At 60.0% G+C, this 24,768-nt stretch overlaps 1 protein-coding gene across 1 annotated transcript in view; it reads right to left on the bottom strand.

The window, feature by feature from the left end:
- LOC128828288 (nuclear receptor subfamily 1 group D member 1-like) overlaps positions 1–24,466 on the bottom strand; it is a 29,752-nt gene extending 5,286 nt beyond the window's left edge. The window contains exons 1-6 of the mRNA XM_054012817.1: positions 24,032–24,466; positions 8,653–8,943; positions 7,989–8,077; positions 7,584–7,728; positions 1,792–2,300; positions 556–741 (exon numbers count right to left, since the gene is read on the bottom strand). Coding sequence (XP_053868792.1) covers positions 556–741; positions 1,792–2,300; positions 7,584–7,728; positions 7,989–8,077; positions 8,653–8,943; positions 24,032–24,047 — 1,236 coding nt within the window. The 5' untranslated portion in view covers positions 24,048–24,466. The remainder of the gene's footprint in view (positions 1–555; positions 742–1,791; positions 2,301–7,583; positions 7,729–7,988; positions 8,078–8,652; positions 8,944–24,031) is intronic.
- Positions 24,467–24,768: the final 302 nt, after the last annotated feature.

Genomic DNA, 24,768 nt, shown 5'->3' with positions numbered 1-24,768 from the left:
GATCCTTGGGGAATCGTTCCAATGGTTAATTACTCCCACCGTTAAAAATGTACACCTGATTTCCAGCTTAAAATTGTCTAACTTCAACTTCCAGCCATTGGCTGGCGGCAGACCTTTCTCTGCGAGACCAAAGCACCCGCTACAAAATATTTACTCCCCATGTCAGGACTTACTGACTGTAAAAGTTGTGCCGATGGTTAATTACACTCACATAAAAATCTGTGCTTTATTTCAAGTCTTAATTTGCCTAGTTTAGGTCACAGTTTCTGGGTAACTGAGCCTGTGTTTCTCCTCTGGGGTCCCTCCTGGGCACCCACTTTCTGGCTCCCAGACATCACCAGTCTCGGGTGGACCTGCGTTTCTCTTCCTGCTGACCGGGTTTTATGGCCACCCAGCTCCCTCTGATATCCCCAGCAAGTCAGTGTGTGTCAGCTCAGGGTTAAGGGAACAGACCAGACCCGACACCACCGGGGCCAAAGCTACAGGTGCAGCCCGAGGCCGCACGCTCTAGGCAGGGGGGGGCCCAGATTCAGGCTGGCAGGGCATCTGACTGACCTGGAAAGTGCCTGCCTTGAGGAGCATGACCTGGTCCTGCTGGCAGAGTGACTGGAAGCCCGGGATGCTCTTGGCAAACTCCACCACCTCCTTGACGGCCGGTGTGAAGCACTGGGAGAACTCCTCCCACACCTGCTGGCTGGTCTTGCCATTGCTGCAGTATGGGCTGGCGTTCAGCGGGCATGCCTGGGTGGGGAGAGCAAAACGGGTCACCAACGCAGGGAGGGACAAGGGGAGCACCAGCCTCCTAACCTGGGCAGGGGGGCCTAGATTGGGACCCCAGAATGGAAACACCCTGAAAACTTTGGGGATGGGGGAATCAGATCCGGACTGGGGGGGGGGCCTCAGAACCAGATTTTGGGGGGAGCTGGAGAATCAGACCAAAATTTGGGGGGAGCCGGAGGAATGAGATCCAGATTTGGAAGGGGGTCCACATTTGGGGGCGCTCAGTGACTCTGGATTGCCGCTGGCAGGATCTAGCCTCTCAGACTGTTGGGGGGGGAGTCTCCCCAAAGGAGATTGTATGGGAGCCCGTGGAGCAACACATGGGGTTGCAGAGACAGACCCTCCCTGGAATGCAGCCCTAGAACACGTGAGGATGCTGCAGCGTCGCTGCTGCCCAGCAGGGGGAGCCAACCCTTAAGAACCAAGTTGCTTCTTGGTGTCAATCCAGCTGCAGATCTGGGGCTCAATCCAGAGGGGTGCAGAGCACCCTTCACTCCCACTGGGAACCCGAAGCGGGAGGAAGTTACTACGGGGCAGGGAGAGGTGGAGGGATTCAAATACAATCAGATGGCAATGGCTTAGGAATTAGAGAGTCAGGACTCCTGGGTTCTATTCCTGGCTCTGGGAGGGGAGGGGAGGGGAGGGGAATGGGGGGTGTCTAATGGTTAGAGTGGGGGGGGGCGTCTGGGTTCTATTCCTGGTCCTTTGTGCGGGGGTAGGGTCTAGTGGTTACAGCGAGGGCAGGGGGAGCTGGGTGTCAGGACTCTTTGGGTCTATTCCCAGCTCTGGGAAGGGAGTGGGGTCTAGTAGTTAGGGCAGGGTGAAACGATTGGGATCCAGGACTCCTGGGTTCTCATCCCAACTCTGACTCGGCTGAGTGAGCCTGGGCCAGTCACTCCCTGTCAATTTCCTCTCTGGACACCCAACTGAGCCAGTCCTGCTTCCCCGCAGGTGAGGGCCCGTGCCCTCCCCCCTAACCCCTGCCATCGGGGGTCCTGCCTGGCTACTTACAATGCCTCTGCTGGTGGCCGAGCGCCAGGGACATGCCCTCTGGGAGCTGCCCTCGGAGTAGCCGTAGTCGAAGGTGGGGTAGTGCCCGGCATTGGCCAGGTAGCCGGCCTGCTGGGCCTGGTAGATGTCGTTGCCGAAGCGGCGGGGCCCATTGTCCACGTAGCCGGGGGCCTCCTGGGGGCAGGCGCCGTAGCCGGAGAGGGGCAGGCCGGCCGAGTCGTACTGCCCGTAGGCGTAGCCGTTGTTGAGCTGCTGGTCGGCGTAGCTGAGTGAGGGGTAGGACTCGGCCCGCTTGCCCAGCCGGTCCTGCCCGCTGACAAAGATGTCATGATAGGCTCGCGAAATGGCGCCGATGGCCTCCTCCTCCTGGGCGTCGGGGCTGGGGGGCGCCTCCCCCTCGGGCCCCAGCCCCACGTCCATGGGGGCCTCGTTGAGGCTGTTCATGTAGCTCTGCATCTCGTCCAGCAGGCGCTGCTTCTCCCGCTTGGGGATGCGCCCGAAGCGCACCGCTGTGGGGGGGGAGGAAGGAGAGAGAGCGTGAGCTGGGCAGGCACTAGGGGTGCACTCGTGAGCGCCCCCTACTGGGGGTAGAGAGCAACGGGGAGGGAGCGAGCCAGCAGCACTGGGAGGAGGTGGCACGAGGGGCTTGTCACCACCCGCAGTTCCCGTCGTGTCGCGGCAGGTAGTAACAGTAATGGCCTGTTCTACATGGCCGCGCTGGCTGCTGCGCTCCACCCCAGAGCACGTTGCATCGCAGAGCTGCCTCCCACAATGCAGCTGTTTCCCTGTGTGTCTAGACTGGCACAGCTCCTGCCAGCTCCCTTTGCACTCCACACCCCCTACATAATCCCCCATGCGCCCCTCCCACACCACTGGCTGATGTCTCCCTCCCCCCCCCCCAGTGGCCCCACAGGCACCTTTGCCTACCCCCCTTCTCCTGCCCACATCACCCCCTGCCTGGCACGTCTCTGCTCCACTTCTCTCCGTAACTAGGTCAGTGGGTCAGGAGCAGCACCAAGGCCCATGGGAGACGCACAGAGGGGCTGGGGCAATCTACTGTTATAGGACCGTCCAGCACCTCTGCCTAGGCCGAGACGGGGGGAGGGGGAGAGTATGAGATTTTATTAAGGCTGCTTGAGACAGACAGACCGCGTGGCTCCCTCTGCTCCTGCCCGCTGGTCTCACCACCCAGGGGTTCCCCCAAGTCCCGACCTGAGGCCAGACGCAAATCAGGAGAGACTCACTAAAGTCAATGCGGCTGCACTGGTGTCAGATCAGATCTCTGGCATGCAGCTACAAAGTCCTGGGTTTTATTCCTGGGTGCAGGACGGTAGTGGGGTGGTGGTTAGAGCAGTGGGGGCTGGGAGTCAGGACTCCTGGGTTCTATCCTCAGCTCTGAGAGCGGAGTGGGACTAGAAGGTTAGAGCAGGGGGAAGGGAAGTCAGGACTCCTGGGTTCTATTCCCACACTTGGCGAGTGATGTCTAATTGGGAAATGGGAGCCAGGACTCCTGGGTTCTATTCTCAGCCCTAAGAAGTGAGGATCTAGTGGTTGGGGGCAGGGGAAGGGAAGGGAGCCAGGACTTCTGGGTTCTCATACCAACTCCGATTTGCTATGCAAGACACTTGCCTGCTCTGTGCCTCAGTTTCCCCATCTGTTAAGTTGGGGAGAGTGATACTGCTCCACCTTTGCAAAGTGCTTGGAGACCTCTGGCTGATGATAACAAGTATCTTCCTTCTCCTCAGCCTCCAGTTCCTCCCCCACCTGTCCCCCTGAGGCCCGACAGCAGAATAACACTGACCCAAGAAAAGACTTTCCAGGGAGTGGATTTCCAGCCCTGCCTGTGCTGGGTGGGGAAGGGGTGTATCACAGGGGAGCGGGAGGAGCATCCCCAGGGATGCCCCCCTCCCCACACTGCGCCCCCGGCGGGTGTAGCACAGAGGGGCCCGATCCTGCCCGGTAACATGGCAACAGAAGCAGGATCGGGCCCCAGTGCTGCAGCCTCATGCGAGGGGGCACGTGTGGAAGATGTAGGAGCCCCGTGCTGGGCAGGACACAGCCTGGTTCTCACGCCCACCCGGGGCTTTGTGGGGAGCAGCGTGCGGAGGGGGGGAGAGTCTGGAGGCTGACGCCTGCTCTGGGAGCTGCTGCCATACTCTGAGCTGGAGCGGGGGCTGCACATGGCAGCCGTGACCCAGAAACCTCCTTTCCCGCACACAGGATCCCGCTGCCCCCGCAAAGCCCCAGATGGGCCTGGAACTGGCAGGGCGTGTGGGGGGGAAAGCGCCCTGGGATTCCTTCCCTTCCCTCCCCCCTCCTCCATCCTTCTCCCGCACCCCCAACTCCCCATCCCTATCCCTTTCCTCCCCAGTCTATACCACATCTCCCCCTATTCCCCCCGGCCCCTGTCCCTCTCTGCACCCCACGCCATGGGCCTTTCCTGCCCTACAGCCCCTGGGGCTTTGGGGAGCCCTTGAGCCGAGGCTGCTGCTCAGTCCTGGGGTTTAGTTCCCTTCCTGATTCCCCCCACCTGCCTGTGAAGATCCGGCCCAAGGGAGGCGAGATCCCCGGGCTGTTTGCTCACCCTTAGGATCTACTTTGTGTGCCCCTCCGCCCTGCGCTCTGGACCAGTGAGCGAGCTTTACCTGGCACAACGCAACAGGCGGGACCCAGGAGCCTGGCCCCTGCTGCCCCCACCCCCTGACTAGTGGTTGGACGGGTGTGTGGGACCCATGTATTTGGGTGTCGATGGTGCTGAGATCCAGGGAGCTGGTTCTCACGTGTCCCTGTCCCAAACCAGCAAAGAGCCAGAACCATCGGGGCAGGGAGGAGGGAAGCCAGGGGAGGCAAAAGTCCCAGTGAAGAGGTCCAGGTGGGGAACCTCTGGTCCCAGTCCCAGTCCTCCTCCCTGGTTCTGATTCTGGTCCCAGTCCCGACCCATCTCCACGGCTCGAGTTCCAGCCCTCATCACGGTCCGGCCCATCTCTGTAGTTCTGGTGCTGATCCATGGATCTGGGTGTGGTCTCAGCCCCAATCCTGATCCTTCTCCATGGTTCTGGTGCTGATCCAAGCCCACCTCCATAGATCTGGGTCCGGTCTCGGCCCATCTCCAGGTCTCTCTGCCACCCCCTCACACTGCACCCCTCCCCTCCCTGGCCATTCTTAGCACGCTAATGCTGACGAGCCATTTCAAAGTCTAACAAATCCATCATGAGCGGATGGGAGAAGCTTGAACCGTTCATCACAGTCTGGCCCTGGCATCCCCCCACACCATTGCCCCTCCCCCCACCCACATCCGTGCTCAGAGCCATAAATCAGCCCCCAGCACAGAGCTCCCATTTATCAGCTGGGGCAGCTGCTGACTGGGCAGAGCAGGAGGGCCTCAGGGGGATGTGGGGTCCCGCCACAGGGGGGCAGGGCACCAGCCTTTCGCCCCAAGCCGCCTCCCCCATCCCCAGCTAAATTCCTATGTGGGTCTCCTGGGGAAAGGGAGGTTTGGTGGCAGATCAGAAACAGACAGCACAATTCAGACAGTCTGCACAAGAGAGAACCAGGGCCGGGATAGAAGGGCGGGGGGTTGTGGGTCGGGATTGAGGGGCACTGGCAGAGGGGATGTGGGGGGAGCCCAGGGCTGGGATAGCAGGAGGCTGTGGGTCGGGACTGAGGGGCACTGGCAGAGGGGGTGTGGGGGAGCTCAGGGCTGGGATAGCAGGTGGGGCTGCAGGTCGGGATTGAGAGGCACTGGCAGATGGGGTGTGGGGGGAGCCCAGGGCTGGGATAGCAGGGGGCTGTGGGTCGGGACTGAGGGGCACTGGCAGAGGGGCTGTGGGGGGAGCCCAGAGCTGGGACAGCAGGTGGGGCTGTGGGTCGGGATTGAGGGGCACCGGCAGAGGGGGTGTGGGGGGAACCCAGGGCTGGGACAGCAGATGGGTCTGTGGGTCGGGATTGAGGGGCACTGGCAGAGGGGGTGTGGGGGGAGCCCAGAGCTGGGATAGCAGGTGGGGCTGTGGGTCGGGACTGAGGGGCACTGGCAGAGAGGGTGTGGGGGGAGCCCAGGGCTGGGATAACAGGTGGGGCTGTGGGTTGGGATTGAGGAGCACTGGCAGAGGGGGTGTGGGGGGAGCCCAGGGCTGGGATAACAGGTGGGGCTGTGGGTCGGGATTGAGGGGCACTGGCAGAGGGGGTGTGGGGGAGGCCCAGGGCTGGGATACCAGGTGTGGCTGCAGGTCGGGATTGAGGGGCACTGGCAGAGGGGGTGTGGGGAGAGCCCAGGGCTGGGATAGCAGGTGGGGCTGTGGGTCGGGATTGAGGGTCACTGGCAGAGGGGGTGTGGGGGGAGCCCAGGGCTGGGATAACAGGTGGGGCTGTGGGTGGGGATTGAGGGGCACTGGCAGAGGGGTTGTGGGGGGAGCCCAGGGCTGGGATAACAGGTGGGGCTGTGGGTCGGGACTGAGGGGCACTGGCAGAGGGGGTATGGGGGGAGACCAGGGCTGGGATAGCAGGTGGGCCTGTGGGTCGGGATTGAGGGACACTGGCAGAGGGGGTGTGGGGGAGCCCAGGGCTGGGATAACAGGTGGGGCTATGGGTCGGGATTGAGGGGCACTGGCAGAGGGGGTGTGGGGGGAGCCCAGGGCTGGGATAACAGGTGGGGCTGTGGGTTGGGATTGAGGGGCACTGGCAGAGGGGTATGGGGGGAACCCCGGGCTGGGATAACAGGTGGGGCTGTGGGTCGGGATTGAGGGGCACTGGCAGAGGGGGTGTGGGGGGGCCCAGGGCTGGGATAACAGGTGGGGCTGCGGGTCGGGATTGAGGGGCACTGGCAGAGGGGTATGGGGGGAACCCAGGGCTGGGATAACAGGTGGGGCTGTGGGTCGGGATTGAGGGGCACTGGCAGAGGGGGTGTGGGGGGAGCCCAGGGCTGGGATAACAGGTGGGGCTGTGGGTCGGGACTGAGGGGCACCGGCAGAGGGGGTGTGGGGGGAGCCCAGGGCTGGGATAACAGGTGGGGCTGTGGGTTTGGATTGAGGGGCACTGGCAGAGGGGGTGTGGGGGGAGCCCAGGGCTGGGATAGCAGGTGGGGCTGTGGGTCGGGATTGAGGGGCACCGGCAGAGGGGGTGTGGGGGGAGCCCAGGGCTGGGATAACAGGTGGGGCTGTGGGTCGGGATTGAGGGGCACTGGCAGAGGGGGTGTGGGGGGAGCCCAGGGCTGGGATAACAGGTGGGGCTGTGGGTCGGGATTGAGGGGCACTGGCAGACGGGGTGTGGGGGGAACCCAGGGCTGGGATAGCAGGTGGGGCTGTGGGTCGGGATTGATGGGCACCGGCAGAGGGGGTGTGGGGGAGCTCAGGGCTGGGATAGCAGGTGGGGCTGTGGGTCGGGATTGAGGGGCACCGGCAGAGGGGGTGTTGGGGGAGCCCAGGGCTGGGATAGCAGGTGGGGCTGCAGGTCGGGATTGAGGGGCACTGGCAGAGGGGGTGTGGGGGGAGCCCAGGGCTGGGATAGCAGGTGGGGCTGTGGGTCGGGATTGAGGGGCACTGGCAGAGGGGGTGTGGGGGGAGCCCAGGGTTGGGACAGCTGGTGGGGCTGTGGGTCGGGATTGAGGGGCACTGGCAGAGGGGGTGTGGGGGGAGCCCAGGGTTGGGACAGCAGGTGGGGCTGTGGGTCGGGATTGAGGGGCACTGGCAGGGAGCAGGCTGGTGGCAGACGTGACGCTGGCCGTGCCCAAGGGCAGACCAGACCAGGCCGGGGGAGGAGTGGGGGTGGGGGCGGGAGGCCGGGATCCCTGCGCTCACCGTCGCGGGACATGCCGACGGCGAGGCACTTCTTGAAGCGGCAGTGCTGGCAGCGGTTGCGGTTCATGCGCATGATCATGCAGTTCTCGTTCTTCACGCACATCTTGTAGTTGATGTTCTGCTGGATGCTGCGCCGGAAGAAGCCCTGGAGGGGGCCAACAGGGCGAGGAGTCAGCGCCAGGCAAACCCTGCCCCATCTGTGCTCCCCCCAGCCTGCCCCGCCCTGCCCGCCAGCCCCCGGCCCACTCAGCCTGGGGGGCTGTTTGTGCTGGCAATGAGCTCCCCTCGGAGCTGGGTCGCCCCGGGAAACGGCACCACGGTGACGCCGCAGCTTGCTAGGAGGCTCCTTGCCTCAACTCGGTCCCCGGCCGCCCCGAAGCCCCGCCCCTGGCCCCACCTCCTCACCTTGCAGCCCTCACAGGCGTGGACGCCGTAGTGGAAGCCGGAGGCGATGTCCCCGCACACCTTGCACAACAGCACCATCCCGCCCGTCTCTGCAAGGAGGGGTGGGGGTGAGCATCACACTCGTTGGGTCCCTTCCTGCCCACCCCACTGCAGCCCCCCCAACGGAGAGGAAGGGACCGACCCATAGGAGCGCCACCCCCTCCCTCCAACCATCTGCCCAGCCCCAGGGTCCCACCTGCCCCCCTAAGACGCATCCCCTTCCCCACTACTGCCCAGATTCATTAACTAGCCGCTTGGAGATGCCCGTTTCCAGCCAGACTAGGTTGCCAGCCCCACAGGACTGGGGACCCCCCAAAGAGGGGGTGCATGGTCCCAGCTGTGTGTCAGGTTGGCCCCCGGTGGCTTCATGTGAGAGTACCCTACCTCCCAATATTCCTGTTGCTTTGGATGGTCTAGCGGTTAGAGCAGGGGGGCTGGGAGTCAGGACTCCTGGGTTCTATCCACAGCTCTGAGAGAGGAGTGGTGTCTAGTGGTTAGAGCAGAGGGGCTGGGAGTCAGGATTCCTGGGTTCTACTGCTGAGTTGCTGTCCCTTCCCCTCTTGGTGCCTCAGTTTCCCCAGCTGGAGCAGGGGGATGATGACAGAGCTGCGCCCTGGTCACTCACTATTGAAGGTGCCGGTCATGCCGTTCTGCTTGGCCGTAGCAACTCTGCTCTGGGTGGGGGGCGATTGGCCCTTGCTGGGGTACCTGACCCCCTCCGGGAACTGGAAGGCCACCTTAGGCGAGGATGGCGAGCTGGAGCCCTGCGGCTTGATGGCCCCAATCTCGGTCAGCGTCAGCTCCTCCAGCGACGAGGGCAGGGAGTGCTGTGGGGAGGGCACCAGGTAGCCGCCGGGTGGGCTGCCCGGGGTGGGGCTGGAGCCAGCCGTGGAGCCCACGTAGAGGATCACGCCGCCTGGGGCAGAGAGAGCAGTGGGAGGGGAGGTCAGATGGGGAATCTTGGCTTGAGGGTGCTCAGGGTCTGCGGCCTCCTGTAGGGGCAGGGGAGCTGCGTATTGGGAACCCAGGCTGGCATCCATCCCCCAGGGCTCTGGCCTGCTAGGGTTTAATACGATCGGGGCAGCGTTGGATGTTTGGGATGGGGATGGGGGAGTGATCTTGGGGTTCCTGGGGGAACAAAAGAACAGGAGGCAGGGCAAAGGAAAGGGGAGGATGAAGATTGAAAGACATGGAGACACAGGGCAGGGCGAAATCTGTGCAACTGATGAACCCCATCACCCGCGGCAGGGCGGATGCAGCCTCCAAAGCCCTGCACAGACTCAGGGTCGCTTCCCTTCCCCTGGCCATAGATAGCTGGAGGGGACGGGACCAGGGAGCGGCTACAGCCCACCTGGCTGGGAGACGGGGAGATCCGAGTCCCCTGGAGCCATCCCAGTGTCTCACGTGGAGCTGCAGCATGGGGGGGCGGGGGAGGAACACAGTGTCAGCCTGTGTACGCGCGCACACGCGCACACACACACACACACAGCCGCCGGGCAGCCCTGAGACGAGGCTGCGGGGAATGTGGGGCAGTGAGGCACGTGCTGCGGAAAGTAGGGCAAACAAACAGAGGACAAAATGCAAACCCGGATCATCCTGCTGGGAGCCGGCTCAGGGGTCCGCGGGTACGGCAGGGGTCATGCCAAGATTCCCAGAGACACCTGGCGTGCGCAGCTGCCCTGGCTGGGGGGGGCGCCAGCTGCCTAGATTCCATCTCCCCACAGGCCCAGTTCTGAGCGAGAGCTTTGAGCCAAATTCAGGTCGTACACTGACTCAGCCCCTGTCCATGCCCCTCAGTCCCCACCCGCAAGCCCCCTCCTGCCATCCCAGTTCTGCCTTTTCCATTAGCAGAGGCCCCTCCGCCCTCAGTCACAGCAAACTGTGTGAAGATTTTGTGGCGGGAGCCCACGGAGGCGGGGAGGAGACCTCGCCCCCTTGCGCACGTGGGCACCCACACGCACGCACGTTCCTGGTGACCTATATCAGGAAAAGAGCTGCTGCTCTGACTCAAATCTTAGCTCATTATTATTACCTGCAAGCGGCAGGAACCGGTTCTTCCACAGTAGGAGCCGGCATACATTCCCCTCCGCGATAGCCCAGGGCGTTTAAACCCACCAGCGCCCAAAATAAGCACTTCCCCCCTTGGCATTTTCGGGAGTTGCGCCTGATTTTAAGAAGGCCCGATCCGGCCTTTTAACCCGGCAGGCACTGCCCGGACTCAACCCCCGCTGCCCAAATTCCAGCTCAGAGCAAATACTTGTAGCCGAGCCCCTCTCCTGCTGTCTGCTCCCTGAAAATTATGGGGTGAAACTCAGATGCGGGATGGGAGGAGGCGCTAGGCCTCCTCCCATCCCTTTCCTGCCATCAGCTCCATTCGGCCTGGGGGGCAGAGAGAGATCGGGCTGCAGTCGGGGTCATGCCCCCGGGGAGCTGTGTGCCCTAGTGCCCCAGAGTAACACAGCCACGGGTAACACAGCCTCTTTCTCTCCCACAGCTCAGCCTGCCAGTGCCCACCACTGCAAAACAAGACTCCAGCCCAGTACCTTTGGTAGCCACTGCTGGGTTCTATCTGGGTACCAGACCCGGCCAGGGCGTCCTCACTAGATCCTAAAGCAGGTAGATCCTGCCCCCTGAATGAGCCCCCTGCCCTCGGCGAGGAATACTCACCAGGCTAGGGGCATGGCACCATGCCCTCTCTGTGCAAGAGCCCCTCTGCCTCCCATTGTGGCCCACCCCCACCTAAGCACGGGTGCCATGCTCCATCTCCACCCAGCCCTGTTCTAGACAGTTCCCCAGACCAAAGGTTCATCTCCAGCCCCCTGCCCCGCCCCTGCGTTCCCCAGCTCCCAGGGCAGGAGAGTCCCATCAAATTCTCTGCCCGCAGGGCTCAGTGTGTGGAACGTGCAGGCAGGCTGGCAATAGTTATCTCCTAGCCTGACACCCACAGCGCCCCCTGCTGGAAGGGGCTGGACTGGAGTAGCCATGAGCTCCCCCGCAGCTAGCGCTCCTGCTCTGCTCCCCACAGCACCCCCACTGGGAGGGGCTGGACTGGAGTAGCCCAGTGCAATTTTTAATCCCTCCCCTTCCTCATGTACAGTTGATTAAAATCCAAGCTGGCAGCAGAAATGAGAGGATTGACACCCATCTATCTAGCTAACAGAGGGACAGACAGACAGAGAGGATGTCTGGGATGCAGACACACCCGTACGTCCCACTTTGCATGCTGGAGTTTGCAGCGGGAAGGAGAGAGAGCATGATGGGGGGGCAGAAGGGGGCACAAGGGGGGTCAGGGGTAGGAGTGGACACAACAGGAGGGAGGCAGAAGGGGTCAGGACGTGGGACAGGAGGCAGAAGGGGGCACGATCGGGACAGAGGGTAGGAGAGTGCACAACGGGGGTCAGGGGGCACAAGGGAGGGGCAGGGTTAGGAGAGGGCACAACAGGGGGCACAAGGGAGGGGCAGGGGTAGGAGAGGGCATGCCGGGGGGCACAAGGGAGGGGTGGGGGGTAGGAGAGGGCACGCTGTGGGGGTGGGGGGCATAAGGGAGGGGCAGGGGGTAAGAGAGGGCACAACGGGGGCGGGGGGCACAAGGGAGGGGCACGGGCAGGAGAGGGCACGCCGGGGGGCAGGGGCATAAGGGAGGGGCAGGGGGTAAGAGAGGGCACAATGGGGGGCGGGGAGCAGAAGGGAGGGGCAGGGGCAGGAGAGGGCACCCCGGGTGCACAAGGGAGGGATAGGGGGGCACAAGGGAGGGGCAAGGATAGGAGAGGGCGCGCCGGGGGGCGGGGGCAGCAGACGATGCGGCCACAGGAGCAGGAGAGGACACGGCCCCCCCGCCGCACCACCCACAATCAGGTCACGGCGCGCACGTGTCCGCCCGGGGCGCGGAGCCGGGAACAGCAGCGGGCGGGCGCCGCGCCAGCCCCGGGGACACCTGACCGGCTGCTCACATGGCTGCGGCGGCCCGGCGCGCTCGGGTGGGTGGGGAGCGAGCGATCGCTCCGGCTCGGCGCAATGCGATGGGGGGGGGCACCCAAAGCTGCCTCCTTCGGACGCCCCCCTAACCCCCGAATGGGGGGAGGGGGATTAGCAGCAAAAGTGCCCGTGTGCAAAGGGGACGGACGGACAGACCGACCGACGGGGGCTGCATCTCAAAGCTACCCGCCCCCCCTCCCATTGTGCCGAGAGAGGGAAGGGAATAGAACCCAGGAGTCCTGGCTACCAGTCCCCTCCCCCAACCACTAGACCCCACTCCCCTCCTGTAGCTCTGAACGGAACCCAGGCATCCTGGCTACCCTAACCACTACCCCTACTCCCAGAACTGTGAACAGAACCCAGGAGTCCTGGCTCCCAGACCTTCCCCCTTTCGCCTCCCCCCCCCTCGCTAACCACTAGTCCCCACTCCCCTCCCAGTTCTGGGACCATTCCCAGACAGGAGGGGGAAATGAACAGCTCTTAAACAAACAAACAAACAAAACCCTTTAGGCTTTCTAGTGGCACTAATGCAAACAGTCGGGGGTGGAGGGCAGGTCTGCCCCCACACCGCAGTGCCAGGCGTTAACCATTACCATGCTGGGGTTTTGCATCCAGACAAATGCTCCTGCCCATGCCTGGCCCTGACATTCATCCAAAATCTTGACAACGCTTTAAACATTTATTTTTGAGCAAGGTGTAAATTCCCCTGCTCCCCTTCGGCTCGGGTCTGTCCGTCGCTTGGTGCCAAGGCCCGGCAGTGGGTCCAGTCTATGTCTGGGCGAGGGACAGAAGCTGGGACCGTCAGCCTGCTGGCGTTAACTCCTTCTGCAAAGCCGGACGGCAGATTTCTTACATCTTCAAGCCAACTGCTGGGTTTGACTCCACACCCAGCTGCTGCGGTTCAGCTTTGGGTCTGGAACCAGGACCAGCCGTCGGGTTCTGAGTTTGGCTCTGGATCCAGGCTGGGACGCAGATGTTGGGTTCTGGGATTAGATCTGGACCCAGCGGTTCCGTTTGGGGTTCCATGCTGCCCCGAGGACTCTCTCCAGGGCTTTTTCTCTCCCAACCAGTGGAGCTGCTGGTGTGTGCCAGGGTTTGGAAGTGTTAATGGGGGGGGACTGCTAAGGCCCTAGCTCCCATGGCCCATCGGCTGCTGGGTACCCTGGACTTGTCTGATGGCCTTTAACAGAACGGGGCTGTCCCATTGCGGGGGCACCCTCCCCCCGACAGGGCCCTGCTGTTGCAGCCGGCAGATCAGCAAATAGCCCCACGCCTGGTGCTTCCTGCTTCGCTATCATGGCCCCTTCCAAAGGGGGTTAGAGCCCCACAACGCACAAGCAGCCTATAATTCAGCTCTCTCCCCTTGGCTCGGTCTGGATTCGACAACCCTGGATCTGAACTCGCCCCAGTGGCTTGGGTTCGAGGTCCGATACAGACGGGGGCCTGCTTTCCTGTTGGGATGCTGCCGGCATCTTACAGGAATGGTGGTTGGGCAGCGGATGTTGGGGGATCGGGATCCCCAAAGGGCAGATTGCAATACTGCATATCCCACAGCCCTGGCCCCATCCAACTGCAGGACCTTACACTGCGGGATCCCAAACCAGACACTGACCCAGTCCTGCAACCCACAACTCCTGTTGATTTCAAGCGCTGGGAATGCAGGGGAAGCCCCCAGTGGGACATTCCCCCTTCAGATTTAGATCCATTTCCCCTTAGACGCCTCAGTCAATTTCTCTTTGATAAATGAGCCACTATTCACATTAGCATAGCATGTCGAGACCCCAATGGAGATCAGGGCCCTGTTGTGCTGGGCGCTGCACGGACAGAGTGAGGGGCTCCGTGCCCCCCAAAGTGCCCAGTCTAAATAGACAAAGAGTGGCAGAAGAAACAGATGCCAAGAGAGAGGAAGTGACTTGCCCAAGGTCACCCAGGCGGGCAGTGGCAGAGCTGAAGAAGAGCCCAGCTGTCCTGAGGCCTAGCTCAGTACTCTAGCCATGGTCACCAGGGCCTCTCAGTTTCCCCGTCTCTGTTTCGCTGCAGCCATTTCCAGCCTGGTTGGCACCTGCCGCCCCAGAGTGGCGATTAGCACAATGGCCTTGCTGATTCGACAATCTGACACGGGGACCCGCTGCTTTCGGAAAAGGGGCGGCGGGTAAATAAATAAATAAAAAAAAAGATCACCACCACCGGGGGACTGATTTCAGCGAGCTCCCAGAGCTGGGAAGGCAGCAGAGGCCGCAGTGTGTGTTTCACCGGCGCTGGGGAGCGGGGGGAAATCAATCATAAAGACACCTTCTCCTCAGCGCTGTGCTGAACGCAGCTGCTGCCTCCTGGACCTGGTGACCTGAATTCTCCTGACAAAGGCAAATCCCACTGCGCTCTCGAACATATTTATAAGGCATGTCACACTCCGCAGCTTCCCCAGCTCCCAGCAGCTGGGGGAGTCCTCGTACATTTCACAGTCCGGGCCGGCTCCCCGCCATCCCTTTGCAGCATTTAAACCCCATTATCCTCTCTCGCCAGACACGGGAAGCACATTTGTGTGTGTGTGTGTGTGTGCTCTGGCTTTCAGAGTTATTTAGAGGCTGAATCCAAGCTGGCCTTTGCAGTCCCACACGTGTCTCTTAAACTCTCCCCGCCTCCCCCTGCAATCTGTCCAGAACTGCAGCCAAATACCAAATAAATAAATAAATAAATAAAAGACTCAAAAACAAATTTAGGTTCATGGGTAAACAAAGGCGGGGGGGGGGGGGCGGGGGAAGGTCATGCTGACCCCTTTCTGATCCTGGCTTCGCTGACTCCGGGTACCCCAATGTTGCAGACTGCCTGAGTTTTTAGAGGTGCTGAGGACCCCACAATTCCAGCTGAAGTCAAGGGGGTGGCAGCCCTGAAAATCAGACACCCTTCCCCCCCCCACAGTGTCCCTTCTGCCTGTGTGTTTTCCACGCTGGGGAAGCCTTGGACTACAGGCCTATTCTTCATGGCAGCGTGGGGGGGTTTCACACACATACCTGCGACTCTGCGAGATTTTGATGTCTGTCACTGATTTGGAGCAAGAAAGTGGGTCAGTTTCACCCACAGTAAAATAACTTGTCGCATCGAGCAACTGAAGGTCAGATCTCGGGTTCCCGGCTTGGGACTCCTCGCTGGAGCGAGACAGGACATTTGGAGCTGTATCTCCAGTGCCCTGGAGTTCGTTGGGGGCGTGGGTTGGACCTGGAGTTCCTGACCCCCAGCAGAAGCCAAGATACAACCTGGTATCTTCAATCCAATCTGTCTCTCCCCCCACTCCGTCCCATGTCACATAGGTGCTGCAGGGGGTTGGGATGAAGGTGATTTCCCTCCTGCAGCCTGGGTTACACAAAGGGTGTTAACTTCCTTGGCTTGTAGAGCTCCTCACTAGTCACAGTGCCCAGAAGCCTCTGCCAATTCAGGCCTCATCGTGCTGGGCCCAGACCAGAACACCCCTGAATTTCAGGGCATTGAAAATCCAGCTCCAAATTTCTTGCCTGGCACAAGTCTCCGTTTACACCCATCTCAGGTGCCTGAGCTCTAAGCAACTTCCTGCAAAAAGAGGACAAGTTGGGGCCCCTGGGGGCGGGGGAACAGCCCCCCGCCCCGCAAGATGGGATGCTGCGTCTCTGCATATGGCAAAGTGTAAATAAATGAGATTACCCAGAAAGGGAACACGCGTCTAGCTACGCTGCCAGGAGACACTAGCTACTCGTGCAGGGTTTAATCTTCCAGCACGTTCCTTCACCAGTGGAGCGAGGGGCGGGGGGAGGAAACTGCCTCGCGCTTTTTTTGGCTTAAGTAGGTTAAGCAAATCAGAGTGCATCTGCGGGCTGGCTGGAGCTTCCGAACAGGCGCGGGTCTGGGAACAGAGACAGCAGGGCAAGCGCGCCCCGCAGAGCTCGAGTGTCCGGCGTCCGGGGACAAGGGCAGGCAGCCAGGATCGCCAGCTCTCAGGGGCGGGGGCTGGCTTAGATCTGGACGAGAGAATCAGCTGCCATGCCCCGGCCCAGAGGTGGCTGCATCTCAGCAGAGGGGGAGTGATGTTCTCTTGGTGTGGGGTCCTGCTCTGTGCCTAGGACTTTTGAGCACATCTGCACTACAATAACAAAGAATAATAATCAGAAGCACCGTATTTCAATGACTCCCGCTCCGCCCGCCCTAGTCTAACTACTTCCACAGTCCCATCACCAAAATCTCCAATCATCTAGGGCTGGAGTTTCTAAGACAGCCCAAGGCCAGGGATCCCATGGGCTCAGTTTGCACAGAGGCACTGATTTTTTTTCCAGAGAGCCCCACACCCAGCAGCTCACACTGGGACAAAATCAGGGCCAGATTCTCCAGCATCCAACACACCCGAGTTGCAGCCACTTGCATCAGTGCCTACATTGGAGCTGAAATTCTGGCCTCCTGGCCTCTGGCTTGCTTGATGCTGGGGGGCTTCCCCTCCCCGCAGCGTACAGATCCAGGGGTCCTGGGGGAAGCCCCAAAGCAGCCTGCATCCTCTCGCTCCCAGCTGAGCTGCGGGTGGATTTTAACCAGTCAATTTCTTGCTTTTGGGGACACTTTCCTTCCAAGCCAGATGAGTGGAAAACCCTGCTTTACCAAGGGGGGGAGCAGTAAAAGCTGGCAGCTGAGGTGACTGCCCTGCCTTGGCTTTGAGGACCCCCTCCCGTGTTCGGCAGCCCCCTGCCACAGTCCTTTGAGCAATTGGGGAGCCCACGCTGTAGGGGTGCCTGACTGCGCTGGATTTACAAGGGGGTGGGAGAGGTTGGCGTGGGTGAGGGGGGACAGGGACAGGATGGGGGGGTCTCTGGAGAGGTGAGTGGGGAGTCACTGTACAGAGCGACCCCCCTTGCACATGAACGGATGGGGGTAACAATAAATGGGGGAGCAGAGTTCCCCATTTTGGACCCAGATCTGCGTTCTGGTTCTGCCTGTCATGAAAGTCGGGGTGGGGGATCCCTTCCAAGCAGAGACGGGTCTGATCCCATCCCCTCCATCACTACTCCCACCCCAAACTTTGGGGAAGGGGCTGCAAACATAATCCGATCCGGGGCCCTCAAAGCGCTTTACCCAGGTCCCCGGGCGAGTAGCCTTATCCCTGCTTTTACGGAGAGGGAAACTGAGGCAGACAGAGCCACTAGCAAAGCTTTCAAGAGGAGCCAGCATCCCGGTCCAGTGCTCTGTGCAATGGTCCCTGTTGCTCCCAATTTTGGCTCTAGATTTTTGTGGTTCGCGGCCATAGCAACGAAAGAAAAAGCTGTTCGGAGGGGCTGTTTTAAAGCCTGCTGGGCCCACAGGGGAAGGCATGGAAGCAACAGAGAACCAGACAGCTCCCCGTGGTATTTGTTCTCCAGCAAAAGCTCTTTTCAGAGGTGCAGATTTTGAGGCCAGAAGGCGCCACTTCGATAATCTAATCTGATCCCCTGTGTAGTCCAACCCGGAGACTGTCCACCAGCCACCCCTGCATGGCCCGGGCAAGAGACCCCCTCCCAAGGATCCCTGCCTGGCCCAGACCAGAGATCCTCCCCCACCATGCCTGCATGGCCTCAGCTAGAGACCCTCCCTCGGTGATCCCTGTGTCCAGCCCGTATCTTGGGGATGAACTAGATGATGCCCGGGTCAGAGCCAGGTGCATCTCCTTGGCCAGCAGGAACCTGGCAAGAGGCAACCCCTCCCCTTCGCCTTGGAGACAAGAGGGCTTTTCCAGTTGCCATGCAAACGAGACAGCCTAACCAACTGCAACCCCCCGCTCCCTTTTTCTCTAGGGCCAGCTTCCCTGCCCACCGCAATTCATTTTCAAGCCGGTTTCAGCCTCCCTGGCACCTGGGTGCCCCGCCGCCGCCTGCAGACAAGCAGCAGAGAGAGCAAATTAGGTCAATGTCACCGTGACGGTGGAAGAGATATATGAGGTGACGCAGCCTCTGGATCAGGGACTGGGGGGGGGGAGTGGCAGCCCAGAACTAACTCCCCACCTTTGCATATACACCCCCGCATCTCCCCACTAGCTGGATAGCTCTGGGAGGGAAGACAAGCCCCCCACGCTCCGGCGGCACAATAAAAAAGCCCTGAAACAAAGAGTGTGCAGAAATCCCGGCCGAGATAACAATCAAGCCATCTGCTTTCCTCCGGCCCCAGCTCCGCTTTGGGGGAAAAAATCACCCCGCCACCCAGGCAACATTCAGTGCCCCCCTGGAGATATTTGTTTCGAGCACTGGCTCCCACCCCCCCTTTTCCCTAATTAACGTGCTGATTAGTGAACGAGGAGAACGTTCTGGGTGCTTCAAGGGAGAACTGCCAACCTACCCCAGTTCTTTTTTGGTATCTGGGAGGATAAGGCACTCCTCCATTCAACTATGAGCAGGGAGGGACAGCCCTTGGTGTCTACAAGCCCGGGTGATTGGTATGCAGGAGGCAAAGGGATTGGGCTGGTGGCCGCCGGTGTGCAATTCATCAGCGCCGAGGGGAGCACATGGACCTAGGGCCTCGCTGGGACTCAGGAGACCTGGCTTCTAGTCCCAGCTTTGCCACGGCCTTTCTCCGTGCCTCAGTTTCCCCACCGTCTCTTTGTCTATGTAGATCTGGGGCAGGGGATCTCTGTCTTGCTTAGAGTTTGCCAGGTACAGACAGGCCTGCCAGTAGATTTCAGATCCCGTCTTCCAGGCGCTTCCGCCACCAGCGGGAGAACGGGCATCTCCCATCCTCTCTAGGTGCTGGACAAAGAACAAAGCCACTAACCTGGGGAGCTGCCTGTAATAACAATGCAGAGCTGAGCAGAGAGCGCATCCCGGGGACATAAATGCCTGGCTATTGGGGAACAGAAATGAGTCTTTTTGGATTACGCCCGAGGATGCATCTGGCACCGATAAAGGCCCTGATCCTGCAATCCGTCCCTATTCAGCCCATGTGCCTCATGTGTGCTTAAGTCCCATTGGATGTAGGAGTCTAACTCCCTTAGGCACTTCTAAGAATCCCAGCCCAGGCTCCCAGCGGCATCAGAAGACTGTATTGGATGGATAACCCAGAAGCTGTCACTTTGGTTCTTCCAGAGGCCCGTTCAGGCATGCCCGTGATATCACCCTCCCTCCCCCGCAGAAATACCCCCCTCACTGTCATGTGATGTCCCACAACAGGCCGCAGCAGACTCATCCCAAATAATCAAAGCCCCGGGATTAACCCTCAGCTGTGCCCTGTAAGAATCCCAAATCCAGATTCTGTGCGAGGAATAGGCTGTGTGGGCACCCCTGCCTGCAGGGAGATGGACAATGCCTGGGCAATGGGCACATCCACTCGCCTCTGAATCGTCAGAGGCCTGTTCTGATCCTTCCTTAAAACCCCGGGGGCCGCTCGCCTGCGAGGCACCGTGCACGTCGGTCCCGGAAGGGAGGGGCAGAGCGGAGACAGAGAGCAAGAGGTGCTGCAGCACAGGGAGATTTGGACCGAGAGGCAGCAGACGGTGAGGTTTGCAGCTAACCTCCATTTTTCATGCAGGACACAGGGCAGTGCAGTCCAATGAGCTCACCTTGCACTAAGCAGTGCTATAATGATGACTGCCACTAGGGGGCACTCAGCGCACTGGGAGGGGTAGCTGCTGCTCCCAGTTTGCACTTGTGCGGGATGCAGTCACCCCGGTAATGAGCACGTCCCTGGGATTTCACTTAGCAGCGTAGAGTGGTGCCCATCACCAAGGCATCTGGTGCCACTATAAACCAACTGTCTTGACCCACTACAAACCAGCTGCCTTGGTAAACAATCCCTATTAGGAAGGGCCAATCACAAGTCTGGTCTTACTGTAACACAGAGCAGGTCCTGCCCTGGGCAAGTCCCTGCCGTTCTCCATGCCTCAGTTTCCCCTCCCACTCTTTGTCTATTTAGATTTGGGGCAGGGTCTCTCTGTCTTGTTTAGAGTGCACCAGGTACAGACAGGTATCTCAGTAGATTTCAGCTGCCATCTTCCATGAGCTTCCGCCACCAGCGGGCGAATGGGCATCTCCCAGCTTCTCTAGGTCCCCATCACTGAACTGTCCCCACTGTACTGTCTGAGCACTTTACAATCCTTAACGGATTTAATGTCCCCCACGAAGAAGGGCTGGGCCATCTCCGTTCTACAGATGGGGGAAACTGAGGCACAGGGGAGGATTAAGTGATGTGCCCATGGTCATCCGGCAAATCGGTGGCAGAGCTGTGCATAGAGCCCCGCCCAGCTCTCCCAAGTACCACTCCAAGAGCTCTGACCATCCTACCTCTTGCCCACCCCTAGCAAGCAGAGCCTCCTGGGACAACAGTGAGCGTGGCCTCGGCAGTCGCAGCAGCTGCGACCGGTTGGATAAGCACCTCCCTGGCTGCTGTGGAATGTGTCCAACACCTTGAACTTCACGTGACCCCAAGGAGAAGATTGAGGCCCTTAGCCTCCTAAATGAGATCCGCCTAAGACAGACTGGTGAGTTCAACACTCACGTTCCAGCTCGCCAGGGCTCAATGACCTGGCTGGGGGCTGGGTGCGTGCTCACTCACACCCGCACACCCACCCTCCTGCATGACATCCTCTGAGTCACCGGCAATCTTCCCCTAAGCGTGAGTTACCGGGGAAGCCTCGGGCATGTACAGCTCAGCCGGAGTGAATTACAGTCAAAAGACACAGCCGCCAGCACTGCGCCCTGGCCGCCGGGGGAAGGGGGCAGGAGGCAAGAATAGCGCACGGGCATGTTTGGGAACTGCCCCATGGCCCAGGTGGCCACTGGAGAGCAGGGGGCTGAGAGCCATTGAACCAAACTGTAAACCCTGGATAGGAGGGAAACCACTTCAAGCCAGGGGGTGTGAGTCCCATTGCCCCGGGATGGACTGGACAGACAGACACACAAGTGGACGGCAAAAGGAGACAGCTAGGATCCTATGGGACACAGAGGGTGCCTCAGAGATAGATAGATAGATAGATAGATAGATAGATAGATAGATAGATAGATAGATAGATGGGAGGGAGGGGGATGGATAAGGGGATGGATGGACAGGTAGATATGGGCAGGGAGGGGGATGGATAAGGGGATGGATGGACAGGTAGATATGGGCAGGGAGGGGGATGGATAAGGGGATGGATCGGCAGGTAAATATGGGCAGGGAGGGGGATGGATAAGGAATGGATGGACAGGTAGATATGGGCAGGGGGGGATGGATAGACAGGTAGATATGGGCAGGGAGGGGGGATGGATCGGCAGGTAAATATGCGCAGGGAGGGGGATGGATAAGGGGATGGATGGACAGGTAGATATGGGCAGGGAGAGGGATGGATAAGGAATGGATGGACAGGTAAATATGGGCAAGGGGGGATGGATAGACAGGTAGATATGGGCAGGGAGGGGGGATGGATCGGCAGGTAAATATGGGCAGGGAGGGGGATGGATAAGGGGATGGATGGACAGGTAGATATGGGCAGGGAGAGGGATGGATAAGGGAATGGATCAGCAGGTAAATATGGGCAGGGAGGGGGATGGATAAGGGGATGGATGGACAGGTAGATATGGGCAGGGAGAGGGATGGATAAGGGGATGGATGGACAGGTAGATATGGGCAGGGAGAGGGATGGATAAGGGGATGGATGGACAGGTAAATATGGGCAGGGAGGGGGATGGATAAGGGAATGGATCGGCAGGTAAATATGGGCAGGGAGGGGGATGGATAAGGGAATGGATCGGCAGGTAAATATGGGCAGGGAGGGGGATGGATAAGGGAATGGATGGACAGGTAAATATGGGCAGGGAGGGGGATGGATAAGGGGATGGATGGACAGGTAGATATGGGCAGGGAGAGGGATGGATAAGGGGATGGATCGGCAGGTAAATATGGGCAGGGAGGGGGATGGATAAGGGGATGGATGGACAGGTAGATATGGGCAGGGAGAGGGATGGATAAGGGAATGGATGGACAGGTAGATATGGGCAGGGAGGGGGATGGATAAGGGAATGGATCGGCAGGTAAATATGGGCAGGGAGGGGGATGGATAAGGGGATGGATGGACAGGTAGATATGGGCAGGGAGAGGGATGGATAAGGGGATGGATCGGCAGGTAAATATGGGCAGGGAGGGGAATGGATAAGGGGATGGATGGACAGATAGATATGGGGAGGGCCCGGAGAAAATTGTGATCTTTTGGGGAAAATTAATGGCCGCATTCCTTCACATAAATCTGCTGCCGCATCCCCCTGACTGCTTCGATTTACTCCGGTGGCTGCAGACTTGTCCCTCCTCTCCCCCTTTCTCCCGCTTGGTGCCCACCTGCCGCCGACTCAGTAGCTGGATGTGTGCAGTTCCCTCCATACCCCTATTTGACAGCCACGAGGGGCCTTCAGTACGACTGGATGTTACTAAGGTGATGTCGAAACGCAAACCAACCCAGCGTGACATCACCACGTGGCAGAGTGACCTCAAAGGACCAATGTGACCCAAATGTGACATCATGACAAGCACTGGCGCGACATCATCAAGATGCCAACGTGAGCTGGTGTGTTGTCACCCATGGCACGGTGGTCTCAAAGCACTGCCTCGAAACATCGACACGACCTGAGTGTGACATCACTGGGCAGCCTGGTGACATCCTCAAGATGCCAATGCGCCCTGGCGTGACATCATCAAGACACCAATGTGACCCACCATGATATCGCCACACCGCACGGTGACGTCGCAAGATGCCACAATGACATCATGTCCAAGTGCCATGGCGTGGATCCCCCTCAGTCCACCGAAGCGATGCCAGGACCTGCGAACGCTATGGCGATCCCAGAAATGATCATGAGGTGCCCCCAGCTGGTCCTGTGGCCTCTGGGGTGGGGGCCGTTATGGGATTGATTTTAATATTTCAGTGGAATCCGTTACACCGTAATGACCTCAATGGCTTCCCTCCACCCCCACCTCCCAGTGCTGCAAGCTGCTTAGAAGCGATTTACGCAGGAGGATCAAACACAGGAAGACGGGTTCCCTGCCCCAGAGGGGAGGGGGTTCCCGTGCCCCTGCACACAGAGAGAGGAGCCCCCATGTGAACTCTGGTTACAAGCCACAGGGCAGCAGCTTTTGCCAAGAGGCTAGTGGTGGGGCGGGGGCAGAACTGCATTGTATTATCCCTACTTCCCGTGGGCATATCCTGCCCTCGATCAATGCCAGTGCCAATCCGGAGTCGGGCCACCCACAGCAGTCGTGGAAATGAGAGCGGTGACTGCCCCCCCCACCCGCCCCACTATCTCAAGCTCCTGCTTGAAATCCCAACCCGAACCTCAGTCGACCCCAAACTCCCCATTAGTAGGTCAATGCCATACCTCCCACGTCGCTCACCCAAGCCCCAGCTAGCCAGCTCCTCTTGCCACCCTCCTGAGAGCCGGGCCATGTCTGGAAGGACCTGGTGTCACACACCTTGGTTTGTGCCGATCCCATGGGGGAAATCACTGGAGACAGGTTAGAGGAGGATTGCAGGCTCTCTCCCATCAAACAGAATGCACCACCGATCCGCATCCTCCCTCTGCCTCCATCCATCTACAGAACCATTCTCCCCCCCCCCCCCCCAGGCTCAGCACCTTCCCTGGAACCCCCCCCCAGCCCCCCCCCAACAAAGCCTCCCCTCCCAGGTTTAACCTTTTGTGCTTTTCAGCCATGAAAAAAAACCCCAAGATATTGCCAGTTTACAAATTCCAGCCTCTGAAAACTCCACCTGCCTCTCCCCCCCGCAAGTGGGTTTTGTGGGGAGAAGGGAAATAAAGCAAAGGTGTGGGGGGGGGGATTCTGATTTATTTGTCTGTCCTGTTCCTCACCCCGGAGCTGCAGCAGAGATGAAGTAGCTTATTTGTCAGCTAGCCCATTCTGGAAGCTGCAAGAGAATCCTTGAAATAAATACAGCACCGATGAACTCCCCAGGTGCGTCAGCTATTTGTCTGCAAGCCCCCACCCCCCCACGCCAAACACATCCCGGCTCCCTACGGCAATCCATGACCGTGCTGCTTAAGAGTTTGCAGATCAGAAAGCTGTTCTCTTACCAGGACTGTTATCCATGGTGATCTCTGTCTTGCTCGTCCTTAATTTCACCCGGGCCCCTTTCGGAGAGGCAGGCAGGAGTGTTAGGGGGCTGTGTGTGGGGGGGTTTGTCTTTGGCCACCCGGCTTTCTCCTCCGCTGCTCCTTCGGGTGTATTCACTCCTGAGCCGCCAGCTGCCCAAATGCCTTTAGATTCCAGAAGGCAGCCCCGGCTGACGATTGTAGCTTCCACGTGCTTCTAACTAGGGCTGCTAAGGTTGGCGATTTCTCTGTATCTATGTGGGTGAGGGTTGCTTGTTCACTCAGGGATTAGCAAGCGCTGGTTTCCTCGCCAGGAGGGGAGCGGAGGAGTCGGGCGCTGGCATGCCTTCGTAGACGGCTCATGTGTTGACTGCATGTGACCCAGCCCGAGCCATGCCCCACTGACACACATTTCAGACAAGGAGAAAGGGGTGAGCTCAGCTCTGCGGAGCACATGGGTAAGGGGAGGAGCTGGGGGCGAGTAAACATGTCTCTTTGGAGCGCTGAGTGAGCTCACACTGCAGCACACCCCGCGCCGGCCTTGTTGGCACAGGCCCAGCTGGGGCGCCAAGAGGCAGCCTTTCCCCGGCCTGGGTCGCCTGCCATGTCCCCTGGCTTCCCCCCGGGGCAGATCTGGCAGGGGGAAGCCGGGGCGACTAGATTTCGAAGGGAAGGATCAGCTTAGCCTGACACAGGCCGGGGAGGGTCCCCAGCCAGCC

The sequence above is a fragment of the Malaclemys terrapin genome, chromosome 23, assembly GCF_027887155.1.
Source record: "Malaclemys terrapin pileata isolate rMalTer1 chromosome 23, rMalTer1.hap1, whole genome shotgun sequence".
NCBI lineage: Eukaryota > Metazoa > Chordata > Testudines > Emydidae > Malaclemys > Malaclemys terrapin.
Note: the sequence above shows the minus strand (reverse complement) of the source record. Positions and strands in the feature narration are given on the sequence as shown.